The sequence below is a fragment of the Sinohyriopsis cumingii genome, chromosome 11 (assembly GCF_028554795.1).
Source record: "Sinohyriopsis cumingii isolate HCF-2022 chromosome 11, ASM2855479v2, whole genome shotgun sequence".
Classification (NCBI taxonomy): domain Eukaryota; kingdom Metazoa; phylum Mollusca; class Bivalvia; order Unionida; family Unionidae; genus Sinohyriopsis; species Sinohyriopsis cumingii.
Genome location: NC_142971.1, coordinates 54,138,171 through 54,151,795, shown reverse-complemented (window position 1 = coordinate 54,151,795; position 13,625 = coordinate 54,138,171). Strand labels below are relative to the sequence as shown.

General features: G+C 35.3%; 1 protein-coding gene across 3 annotated transcripts in view; it reads right to left on the bottom strand.

The window, feature by feature from the left end:
• LOC149788472 (cilia- and flagella-associated protein 54-like) overlaps nucleotides 1–13,625 on the bottom strand; it is a 255,451-nt gene that overhangs the window by 81,122 nt on the left and 160,704 nt on the right. For all 3 annotated transcript variants that reach the window (XM_089974455.1, XM_089974456.1, XM_089974457.1), the window contains 4 exons: nucleotides 12,700–12,882; nucleotides 11,608–11,695; nucleotides 4,081–4,254; nucleotides 2,838–2,904 (listed from right to left, as the gene is read on the bottom strand). In XM_089974455.1, the coding sequence (XP_089830581.1) occupies nucleotides 2,838–2,904; nucleotides 4,081–4,254; nucleotides 11,608–11,695; nucleotides 12,700–12,882 (512 nt within the window). The remainder of the gene's footprint in view (nucleotides 1–2,837; nucleotides 2,905–4,080; nucleotides 4,255–11,607; nucleotides 11,696–12,699; nucleotides 12,883–13,625) is intronic.

The window sequence follows — 13,625 nt, the reverse complement described above, 5'->3', positions numbered from 1 at the left end:
TCAATAATAATTTTGCATCCATGGGAAATTTCAGTGAGTGAAGAGAAACCACTCTTTACGTCTGAAGGAATAGCCTCCCAACATGGAGATTTACAACTATGATTCTTTAACATTAAAAAAATGGGAATTTGTAATTTTTGTCCATATGCATGCTAAATACTGGGTCAAAGAAAGTTCTCCCTCTTTTGAAGTCAAAACTCCAGACCCAATTCTATAAATCTCCTAATCAATCCTAAGCTTACTTCTCTGTTCTGTCACTGACATAGATTAACTGTAGTGCTACTGATGTGAATGTAAAATTTTCTTGTTTTGTGTCGTATACTTTAACATATTTTTAAAAGTCTGTTATGACATGTCATACGTATATACAATTTTAATTCAGTGAACTCCCTTTTTTGGCACAAAATAATATACTTATGATAAAGTACAACTCTGATATAAACTTGACCACATGCCCCATTTTTGTACAAAATAGCCTAACAATGTATGGAAATGGAAATTATAATAATAATAATAATAATAATAATAATAATAACAACAATAATGACCTTATTTAAAGAGGGTTACACAATTAGCTAAGAACTAATCTAATCTGCAGCCCTCATACAAAGGAATTTATTTATTTTAGCTGCATCTCTGAAACCACTGGATATTGGGTTTGGAAGAAGGAGATAGAGTGGGCATTTCTAATCTCAACTGGAATACTATTCCAGAGCAGAGTTCTGGAGTATTGGAAACTTTTTTTAAAATAACTCCTTATTTGGTTTGGGAATTTTATACTGTTTGGTAGACATGGATTGTAGGTAGGGAGTGTTACCATGTAGCCTATACTGGAATAGTGATTGTAAATATTCAGGAGCACTATTATGGGATATCCTGTTCATTAATTTGGTTTTTGTCAAACAGATTCGGTCTTTAATAGGTAAGATTTTTAACCTAACAGCTAAATTTTCCTTGCTTTCTTTCTGGATTGATATTAGCTCTAATGCTTTTTTTTGAAGATGTGCAAGTTTTGCTGTGTTTTTATCATTTGAATTACCCCATACTGTATTACAGTAGTTTAAATAGGGTTGTATGTAACTGTTACAAAAGTTTTCTGTGCCTTTCAGGGAAAATATCTTATCCTACTGAGAAGCCATAAACTTGAACTGACTTTTTTATTGATATGTTTGATATGTTCAGTCCACAATTGGTTATTATCTACCAGAACACCAAGTAGTCTATCATGACAGACCATTTGCAAATTTGTATCCTTCCATGTCAGACATAGTTCATCACCATCAAGATTTGTCCTTTTTCGCCGTGTTGCAATAAGTAATATATTTATTTTACCAGTATTTACTGCCATGCCATTGCATGTGCACCAGTTGTCCAGTTTGTTTAGGGCATCCTGTAAAGAAATTTCTTGTTCATACTTTGTGTTCTGGATGTCTGACAATGTTGTGTCATCTGCATAGAGATCTGTTGATGATATTGAGTCTCTTAGTAAAAGTGGTAGGTCATTAATAAATAAATAAAATGAATAGTAATGGACCTAGAATTGAGCCTTGTGGTACTCCATATCTAATTCTTCCAGGTTCAGACAGAACATTATGTAAACATATTGTGTTCTCTCACTTAAGTATGAAGCAAACCATCTAATTGTTCTTTGATTACACTGATAGATTTTCAGTTTCTTCAAAAGGATTTTATGATCCACCATGTTAAAAGCTTTCCTGAAATCTACAAATACAGATCCTATTATTCTACCTTGGTCAAGTGCGATATCAGTTAGGGAGATCAAGGCAGTCTCACATGAATGTTTCTAACTAAAGCCTGATTGATTAGGGTGTAACAGCAAGTGTTTGGTTAAATGTGTCATGAATGAGTCATGGACATGTTTTTCAATCAATTTTGACAAGTTTGGTAGTACTGAGATTGGTTGGTAGTTATCAGTGTCATCGTTAGAACCAGATTTGTGAATAGGAGTTACTTTTGCAGTTTTTCATATTTTGGGGACAGATGAGGTTGCAATACTTAAATTGATTATGAATGTTATGCTATCTACAATAGCAGAGGCAGAAGATTTAATGAGTTGTGGACCAATCTGCTCAAGTCCTGTAGCTTTCTTGGTATCAAGTTCACTGAGACATTTTTTAACAAAGATTTTTGATACTGGTGGGATATAGAAACATACCTCCTTAGAGATTTTGCTGCTGCAGAACTTTTTCAGTTCATTAATTTAAGTTGTTTTCTATCACTGGTTCTTTTAACTTTTTGGTAATGCTAAAGAAAAAAATCATTGAAAACATTTGCAATGTCAGTGTCATCAGTGACTATATGGGTCATTTACCAGAAGTGAGTGAATTTTATTTGTCTGATCTTTGTGTGTTCAGTGGTCATCAACTGCTATGCATATTTAAGATTTTGCTTCGAGTCATTTCAAAACAGTTTTTAAAGTGATGAAACAATAAGGTGTACATGCAGTTAAATTCTCCTCTTTTCAAATGTTGAAGTTATTTTGCCTTTTTATGACTGTCAGTACTGTTATGGTACCCTCTTTATAAAATGAAATTATTATATTGCTATTATTATTATTATTAATTTGCTACCAGCTAGATTCAAATTAATGTCAAACATTTTTTGCTTGTGATGCTTATTCTTTTAATAGTTTACTGGCAAGAGTTCATGAAAAAGCACTTACTTCAAAGTACTTTACTGTGAAGAAGCACTTTGAATCATAAATTGCAAATATGCAAAAATAATTTGTACAATTAATTACTTTGCTTTCTATTTTACATATTAAAATCGTTGTCATACCCAATGAATTAACTAGTAATTTTGAAAGTATGCTTTACCTTGAAGAGATAACCAGACAGAAAACAGCATTCCATCCTCATCACAAGATCAGAAGTCAAAATGTATCTACATGGAAACGAAAGACAGTAAACTTTCTGTTCAAAACATTTTTAAAATTGCTGAATGTTATATGTACTAATTTATTTACTGCTTTGACTATTTTAATGTTTGCCAAATATTTATATCATAATACTGCCATTTGCTATTCACTTGCAAATCAAATTTCTGAACAAAAGCATGTGTACAAATCTGATGACTACAAACAGATTTGTTTCTTAAATTCTAAAATCCAAACTCCAGACAAAAATACATTCCATATTTAATTAGGCAACTTTTTTAAAAATGCCAATGACATTATACATACCATGCATAATACTCCTCATCAAAAATGAGATATTAATCCTATGACCTCTAACGGACTAGGAGAAAATGTTATACTTGTAGATAAAGCTTTAAGTCAATGAAAGGTTTCATCAAATATAATGCAAATTTAAAGTTGTTGTTTGATTCTATGCAAAACATATAAATCAAAACTTTCATCAATTCATTATATCTATAAAAAAGAATTTCTTAAACAGACATTAGGTTCCTGGTACTTTTTTAAAGAATAATTTTATTTTTTCTTATTACTTTTGAAGCATTTACGGACTAGAGACTCTGACATACATGTCAGGAGTTAAAATACTTCCAATCATCTGTGTTTAGCCAAAACGTTTTTCAAAATTCAGTAAATTTACAGCACAAAGCTTTCATTACCTGGTCATTTGTTACATGTATATAATCATAAATGAGAAAAATTAATCTATGCAAACAAAAAAATCTGAAATATATTTGTCATGTTGAAATCATCAAAATGTAATGTTCAGGAAAACTGGAAAACTGACAGACAAGTATTAACTCTCCAGGAAAACTGTACAAACAAAAAGATATGTATTACCATAACTTCCACGAAAATAGTACAACTGACAGACATGTATTAACTCTCTAGAAAAACTGTACAACTGTCAGACATGTATAAACTCTTGAGAAAAACTGTACAACTGATAGACATGTATTAACTCTTGAGAAAAACTGTACAACTGACAGACATGAATTAACTCTTGAGAAAAACTGTACAACTGACAGACATTTATTAACTTTTGAGAAAAACTGTACAACTGACAGACATCTATTAACTCTTGAGAAAAACTGTACAACTGACAGACATGTATTAACTCTAATCTGGTACAAATAATAACTCACTGTGCTATTTTTGATGTGATTACAGCACTCATCAGACAGCCCCAGAGTCCACAACGATCAAGAAGGTGTGAACTGATATCTGCTGACTGTCCAAATGCTTTTCTCCATGTGTGTAGTGCATCCTCAGTGTCCAAGATCAAATCTAAAGCATCAGCCCACCACTTGTATGAAGCTCTAAAGAAAAAGAATACAATCTTCAAGAATTTGCATTTATCTTGTTCATAATAAACATAATCAACATTTCATCACATGACATATACGATTATTGCTTTAACCTGTTTCTTTTTATATAAGTTAATGTGCAGAATACCAAAAAAAATGACATATGTATTAAATTTATCATGACATCAATTTAGGTATACATTCTGCTGAAGACAAAGGGAAGAATGGACTATTCAGAATGAATCCACTAGGACACTGAGTCTGCCTATGATGTGGCAGACTTGAAGGTGGATTTGTTATCAATAACAACACCTGAGAAAACCCAAGCCACAGGTTAGAGGTCTGGGACTTGATTCCTCTTCTGACATAGTTGATGACAGTCATGGTGTTAGATAGAATGTTTTGTCCTTAAATCAACACCCACTAGGAGTGAAAGATATTCATTATGTCCTTCTTCTCCAGGAGACTGATATGGAATGAACCAAATGGACCCTGTCTCATTCACTTCTCCAACATGGTTCAGAACCATGTGTCAAAATGAATGAAATGCTTCAATGGGGTGAGGTTAGATTAGTCCTTGTTAACAAAGAATCCAAGGTAACACAACAGAGAAACGAGAAAGTTTATTTCCTGATATAGCAATGACTGATCTGGTGCTTTGGCATGATATCAACCAGGTAGACTGACATCACCAATGAGGTTTAAAAGTGCAATATCATTTTATAATTGGTTCTCATGAAGTGACAGGAAGTCATATTCAGAACAAAAGGAAGACCCTTTTAACAGACAGTGTCTCTGTATGTGAACATTGTGAGTTTCTGGAAAAACATATGAATAGGAATGTGAAGATCAACATCTCAGATCTATGCTGACTGCAACAATGGTATGTCCATTATGAATGAGGAGTTCAAATGAAGCAGATGAGATAGTTAGATCCATAAATGGATAAAGTATGATACTAGATTTTGGAACCAGAAGAAGTCTGGAGTAAAATCCAGATGAGCTTACTAAGTGAGCAATCTCAACTGCCCTTTTTATAAGAGAATGTTAATTCTTGCTGCTGATTGTCCACTTGATTAGATCTTCTGAGGCATCTTGAGAATAGCCCTTGATAAAAGGGAGCTGAAATCTGGTAGCTCTCCAAAACAACTTGTAACACCCACAGGTTGGCAGGGCAATGTCCCTTCCATTCAGCAGAAACTGTTGAATACTTATTAAGTCAGAAAAGGGTAGCAAAAGCATGGCATAATTTCTGCCAAGGGTTGATAGGGAAAAGATGTAACTGGTCCTTGCCTCCCAGTCTTTGTCATTAGAGATTCATGAAAACTGAGTAATTGTCAAGAGATGAGGAGGACAGAGGGGTAACTGTTTGTCCTGCCTTAAGAACCCCTTCCTGTTTCTCTGATCCATACATGAAAATCAAGGTGAGGCTCTGAGTAATGGGGCATGTGTGTGTGAAGTGTGAACTATGAATGGCTTTGTCATGGCTTATCAAGATAGCAAACAAGAAAAGAGAAAAGCATATGCTTTCACAAAAGCTAAAGTATATATATATATATATATATATATATAATACGAATCATATGGTGAATAACAATCCTCTCAAGTGCACTGGATCCAGCAAGGGATAAAGTGTGTCAGGCATTGATTAAGATATATGCTACAGACTGACAACGAACAGTGCAAAACTAGTATCTAACTAGCCTGAGCACTTTTAACTCTTTAATGAGTCTTTCTCAAAGGCAAATACAAAACATAGACAAGACAAACAAATAAAACAGAAAAACAGTTATGTTTGCAAAATTTGACATGGCTGTTTCTATAGGAATTAAACCTTTAACTGTATTATGTTTGAACTAGTTTATTTCAACTTGAAGCTGATACTGGAAAATATTTTTATTGATCTAGAAATCAAGGAGTCATAACAACATCTGTCATTTTATGTAAATTTATGTAAGTGCAAATTATATCCCAGATATTTCATTGTCATAGTAGTCATTGTAGGCTATTAAGTAAATTTCAAGAATTATTTAAAAGAAAATATGTCGGCTGCAAAAGATAATTTTATTTGTGCAAGGCTATCTTTTTCTAGTCTTCTTGGTTTAAACCGCTTGGTTTCAATGTTCTAAGGTGGCGAATCCAGTAAAATTCCATTTCTTTCCTGATTTGGGAACTCTAGTTGGGGTTGTGAGCAATTGCAATAAGTGTTATATCACTGAAAGTGTGGCTAGGGGGAGGAGAAGTGTTCTATGATTAGGCTTCTGTACAACTTCTTTATCATCCAATCAGATCTATGAACTTTGATCCTTTTGTGTAGCTTTTCAGTTTAGATCAATTATGTTATCTGTTTTGCACGTTTTGTTTAGACCATGTATGTTTAGTTTTCCTCTAGCCACTGTGCTAGAAAATGTCCTGGTCTTTATCATATGTTGACAGGTTTTGCACCTTCTATTGCCATAGGGGCCAGATTGACAAAGGGGGGTCTTGATTATTGATTGGCATTAGCTTGGCCCTGACTAGGATGTCCTTGAGATTTTTTGGTCTCTGGTAGGCTACTACAGGTTTGTTAAGGAGGATTAAATTTAGTGCATCTGACGATTCCATGATGGGCATGTGTTTCCTGATGATTTTACCTACTTTGGGGTAGTCTGGATGGTAGGTCAGGATAAATGGTATCCTATCAGCCTTTTCCTTCATTCCATATTTTAGCAAATCATCACGGTTTGTTTGTTTAGCATTGCCTCCATAATCAGGTCTTTGTTGTAGCCTCAGGAAATTAAATGTTTAGATAGCTCTTAAGACCTTTTTAGGAATGTTTCATCGTTGGAGCAAATTCTGCATATCCTCAGTGCCTGGCTATATGGGATGTTCCTAATGCAGGATTTTGGATGACAGCTGCTTGGGAGGAAATACTGGTGTTTGTCAGTTGGTTTCAAGTAGATGTCTCTATGGAGTTTGTTTTCTACCAGTCTGGTTGTTCTGTCCTGGAAAACATGGTCTAAGTTGGAGACTTCTGCCATGAATTTTATTGAGGGATGGAAGTTGTTTGCCTTTGATATGAAATCATCCAGACTTTCTCTTCCATGTTGCCACTTCATTTCTATATCAACAATAAAGCATACCCACTGGTATAGTGTAAGTTCAACCGATTCTAAAAGTTGATTCTCTAGTTTTCCCATAAAAATATTAGCATAAGATGGGGCCATTTTTGTACCCACTGCGGTTCCACTGATTTGGAGTTAGTTTTCTCCTTTAAATTCAAACCTTATTGAGTTGTAGGACAGGCTCCAGGAGTAAGACTGGGAAGTATGTGGGTGGAATGTCTACAGTTCTAGTTTCCCATGCTTGTCTACACACCTGTATCCCTTCATTGTGTGGTATGTTATTATACCAAGATGTGACGTCTAAGGAAACAAGCAATGTATCTGGCAGTAATGGTTCACTTGCTTTGCTTTTTATGAGGTAATCTGTCTACACCTGAGTATAGGATGGTAATTTGTGGACATGTGGTCTCATAAATTTATCCAAATATTCTGATTTCCTTTCTGTGGGATGCCCATTACCAGAGATTATAGGTCTGCCTGGGTTTCCTTGCTTGTGGATTTTAGGTGGAAGATAAAATCTACCTGCCCCTGGATTTTCTTGGCTTAAGTATTTTCTTGTTTGCTGGTCTATGTGTCTGATTTGGTATGCCTCATCAATATTAGTGATGGTTTTTGCATATTCCAGTGTTGGATCATGGTCTAGTTTTTGGTAGAACCTAACGTCACTTAGTTGTCTACTTGCTTCACTGATGTAGTCTTCCCTATTCATAATGAACACAGTGGAACCCTTATATGCAGGCTTAATTATGATGTCTGTTCTGCTTTTTAGCGAGTGTAGGGCATCTGTTTCTTCCTTGTCAAATTAGATTATCTGTTAGTATGGTTGATGTGTCTGGAAGTGTCGTTCCAAGTGAGTTAATAAAGGCTTCTAGATTTGGAATTGAACTTTTTGGTGGGGTCCAATTACTTTTCTTTCTGAATATGGGTTTATTGGCTGCAAGGCAAAATGGGCCTCGAGTCTTAGTCGGCAGCTAAACTCTTCAGTGTCCTTTTTCAGCTTCCCTCTGTCATATGTCTTTGTATGGGGACAAAAACAAACCCTTCGATAAGTTTTATTTCTGCCTCCATAATTTCTAACTTTGGGATCCTGACCACTGAATTAGTAACAGCTGAATTAGTTTTTGCTATAGAGTGCTTCCTATTCTTCCTTTTACTGCGATTTTTCTTCTTACGTTTGTTTTAAGAAGAAATTTTGTCAACTGAAGTTTTTTTGCAACAGTGATTTGGTTGTAGATCTTGACTTTTAAGTTTTCTTTTGTACAGTTTTGCAGAGTGTTATGTTAGGAACATCCCATATAGCCAGGCACTGAGGATACGCAGAGTATATATACCTCACTGTAGGACGAAATCTTTACATTACAGAACATCTTGTCGGTGAGCAAATCATCAGCTGTAGAGGTATATGAGTTATTTATTAATTTCTTATGTATATTATAGGTTATAACGATTGTTCTATCATGTTTATTTTTGTATATCTTCTATGTAACTCTGGCTTGCATAGAGTATGTCAATATTTTTTATTCTTGTATGTGACTTAGCAAAAGATTTATATTGGCAATAAAGTTGCATTTTATTAAGAAATATTTAGTACAATAGGATTCTTATTGGACACCAGTAGGTTCCCTTCTGAACCAGTTCATTGTTTTGTAATTTTGTGCCAATAATGTAATTTGTATAGCTTACCATGTATAACTTTATTACATGTTATCATATATGCCCATGTCATTCTTAGTGCACAGTTTTAGATTTATTTTGAGTTGATCGGAGCTGACCATGGTGATCAGAGCTGACCATGGCAGCTGTGGAGCTGACCATGGCAGTCAGGGTGGTCAGGGTTGATGGGGAACCAGCTGTAGAGTTGACCACAAAAGCTGGCCATAGTGGCTGTGGAGCTGATGATGGAGCTGTTTGAATGGAGGCCATGCAACTGATTGAACAGTGTGTTGCTGGTCGAGTAGCAGGTGATTGGGCATTGCTGACCGATGGGTGGGCACTGATTGCTTGATTGACCAAGGAACTGTATGGTGGTCAGTGACTACCTGTGATGCTGACTCCATGATTAACCAGTGTGACTGGTAGCCAAGTGTGCTAGTGACGGAGTGTTTTGCGTAACTCCATACATGTAATCTTTTAGCCTTGAGCTAATTTTGGGGTTTGTTATACCCAGTATTTTGGGACTGCAAAGACATTTTGTATGATATCTGTCCCATCATTTCATCATTTTACTATTTGAGTAAAGTACCTCATTTTTCACTGTTGGAGTGAATACATCATTTTACTTTATCAGTAAAGTACATCATTTTCTTTATTTGAGTAAAACACATCATTCTTTTCATCATGTGAAATTACTGTGAATCATTAACCTTTGTCCTTGTACTATGTAAGGTCATTTACTTGTATTCATATTTATGTTACATTATTAGGTTCATGAGGATTGTGTTAATTAGTCAAATATTTGAATCTTATACAAGCACATATAAATCATAATTCTTTTTTCATTTGAGTCATTCATCAATAAACACTGTATTTGTATCACCATGAAAAGTGTTCTGTTATAAATCCAAAATCCAACCCGGGTATCTATTTCAGTGGACATGGGTATGATTGCCAGGGCACTCTTCATGTATAGAAGCCTGTACTGGCTATGCCAGTAAAGATCACCAAATCCAGTCCTGGAAATCAGAGTCATCTGGTCAGACTCCACAAGGGCTGGAATTGAGAGAGTTCAGAGCTGGTTACAGTCCAAAGTTGAAGACAGTACTGGTTATAATGTAGTTCAGAGCTGGTTACAGTCCAAAGTTGAAGACAGTACTGGTTATAATGTAGTTCAGAGCTGGTTACAGTCCAAAGTTGAAGACAGTACTGGTTATAATGTAGTTCAGAGCTGGTTACAGTCCAAAGTTGAAGACAGTACTGGTTATAATGTAGTTCAGAGCTGGTTACAGTCCAAAGTTGAAGACAGTACTGGTTATAATGTAGTTCAGAGCTGGTTACAGTCCAAAGTTGAGGGACAGTACTGGTTATAATGTAGTTCAGAGCTGGTTACAGTCCAAAGTTGAGGGACAGTACTGGTTATAATGGGCAAAATCACTGTACTGCCAATTGTTGACAGCAATCCTGGGCAAGTTGGTGTCCTAGGGCAGTGTCTGGTTCTGGCTATATAGGGAAAGATCACCATATCAAGTAACCAAAATGATTCATGTCTGGTCCAGTTTGGCCTCAATACCATGTCAAAACTAGTCCCAAGAGTAGTGCAATGAGATACCAGTCTAGTTGTGATGCCATGGGTGACAATGGGTCTGGAGCTAACTAACATTTTTAGCAGATGAACTTTAAACTCTGTTCTTGCTAAATAATCCAAGATGGTTGTAATGCTTTTTTTAAAGCTTTGGATGACTGGATTTGCAGTGGACATACTTCTAATGTATTGCAATCAGGTAATGTATCACAAGCTTGAATGGTCTTCATGCCAACATGCTCTCTGTCAGATTTGGTCAAATGCTGTTTATAGGTTTTAGAAATGAAGTTGTTCACAGGTTTTTATATTTTAATAATGGTAGACATGCTTTATGGCAGATCAGCATCATTTTCAGAAACTTGAATGGCTTTCTAGTTGAGATGCTGTCTGCTATGTTTGCTTGATATTGATTTATGGGCCTTTGAGAACAAGATGAAAACAGCAAATGTTGACAGGTATGCAATGAATGTATAATACACAATGAATGCATAATACACAATGGATGCATAATACCCAATGGAAGCAGGGCCATGTTTTAGCATGTGTATGATATAAACTGGTTGAAATGTATCATCATCTGTATCTTTTATCTGAATTAGTATGGAATTTACATTACCAAAAATCCATTACATGGGGACTTGTGCCACTCCCTTTATTACAACTTACAGCAGAACTGAACTTCATTACCACTTGATTAGTGTATTAAGTGACATATCAGCCCCTCTACTAAGTGTCAGAGGAAGCAGTCATACTAAACAAAGCTCTAATCCTTGTGCAGTGTGTGCTAGGAAAACTTTCTACCTCTTATAACTGAGCAACGATTTGATTTTCCATGATGCACTCAATAGCCCAATAAAGAAAGTAGTACCCAAATAGCCTTTCTGTCAATTTTTAGCTACAACAGCCCAGCCAGGTACACTTTTCTTAGTACCTAATTGTATTGTACATGGAGTAAATTGTCTTGGGCAAAAGAATAATGAGGTAGCAGACATCCCTTATTACATTATTACATTATTACATTACCTTATACTCCCGGTATGAAAGTGAAGGTTGCCAAGTTCATGCATGGCTTGTGCTGCCAGATCCTTCTGATTCTTGGCAAGCAACATTTCTGAAAAAGATCCAAATAATAAATAAATTTCTGTTGCAGTGATTTTCCAGCTGTTGAATAAATCCAATTTATCTAAAAACAAGGCACCAGAAATGGAAGAGTAGCACACAAAAGTTTAACTTGAATAAAGTCCATGTTACAACAAGTTGCAATTAAAATAGATAAGAACAAAATCTCATACAAGAAAAATAGATAATAGTGAGGTCTGTGTTTTACAACTGGCAACTCTGTTGGTTGGTTAGAAATTGCCAACAAAATTGCCAGACTACTTATTTATTGGAAATTTTTATGTCCCTTGCATTTTTAATTATATAACAACTAAATTAACAACAAAGATCTAACAGACACAGTGAGTGATCTCTGAGACAGAGGAAACTATAGTACCTATGAATCATAGCTGTAGCAGAGCATTCAACCTGGGATAATTGCCATAAATGGCATTTATGTAGCCAGCTTGACGCAGTATTAAAAAATGTCAAACAAATGCATGTGCTTCTTCAAAGAAATATATTTAGGCAATAAAAAAGATCAATAGATAGACTACTGTACATGCCAACAATAATAACAGAATTGTTGCTGAATAACTAAATAAATTACACAGCTATTCCTAAATTTATCTCTGACCTAAAAAACCAATACCTCTAGATTTGCTTTTCATAAGATTGTAACATTTCGAGCTTGCCACAGAGACCAGTTGCTTCAAGTGATTATCAACTGGACCTGAAAATTATTAGTAAAAAAGCCAGGTGCTGATTTTTAACAATGATGTCATTCCACCTGTATGTAAATGAAGAAAACGTAGCAAATAGCCTGACATGCAGTCCTGCAAAAGCAATATTTAATTCAAATCAGATTCTCATTTAAGCCAATTTATTGACGTACATATACAAATATTAAAATTAAATGATAACTACAACCTCAATGATCAACTATGTGTAAAAAGTTTCAAGCCTATGAATTTTTTAAAATATTATACAAATTAAATCCTAGCTTTAGTACCACACCTATTGTTTTCTCATAGGAGCTGAGAACAATTCCAATCTGAGATTTGGGTATTGAAGTGGTTACAATATCACTTGGATCAAAGTACTGTTCTTGACTGATATCTGGGGGCATGGTGGGCTGTGGGCGGCCAGTGTTGGGAATAAACTCTACTCTGGAGGGCTGTCGGCTTAACCCATCAACACCTGGAAGAAAACAATGATCATAAACTCAATCTTTAAGATTTGGATGACTATGGCATCTAACTTATAAAATAATGAAATTCAAGTCTGTCCACAATGACTGTAGCCTCTAAACATTAAAATCAGACAATGCCTTGTGATAATAATAATAATAATGAGGACTTTGCATAGCGCCTAATCTTTAGAAGCTCTAAGCACTTTACAACATTAGACAACACCTATAAGATAAAAAACATATAATGATATGATTACAAAAACAAACACCATGAAATTAGAAAACATTAAAAAAACATGCTGAGAATATTTAAGGTAGGAAGCATTATTAGTCTTTGAGTTTGCTCTTGCAGTCGAAATAAGAGAATTTTGAGAGCCCTCTTGAATATGATCACTGTGTCTTTGTGTCTAAGTTCAGTGGGCAATTCATTCCACGTTGCTGGGCCTTGGTATGCAAAAGAATGCTGTCCATATGACTTTGTTTTCATAGTGGGAATAATGAGTATATGATTGTCATAAGAGGAGCGTAAGTATCTTGCTGGTGTGTACACATGAGTGAGGTCAGATAGGTATGTTGGACTAGAGTCCGACAGTGAAACGTAGCACAGAGAACAAATTTTGTGTTTGATTCTGGATCAAATGGATAGCCAGTGTAGGGTACAGAGCAGCGGGGAGTTGTGCTCTGATTGTGGTACTCTAAATATGATCCGAGCAGCTGTGTTTTTAACTTTTTGAAGTTTCTGGAGCAGATA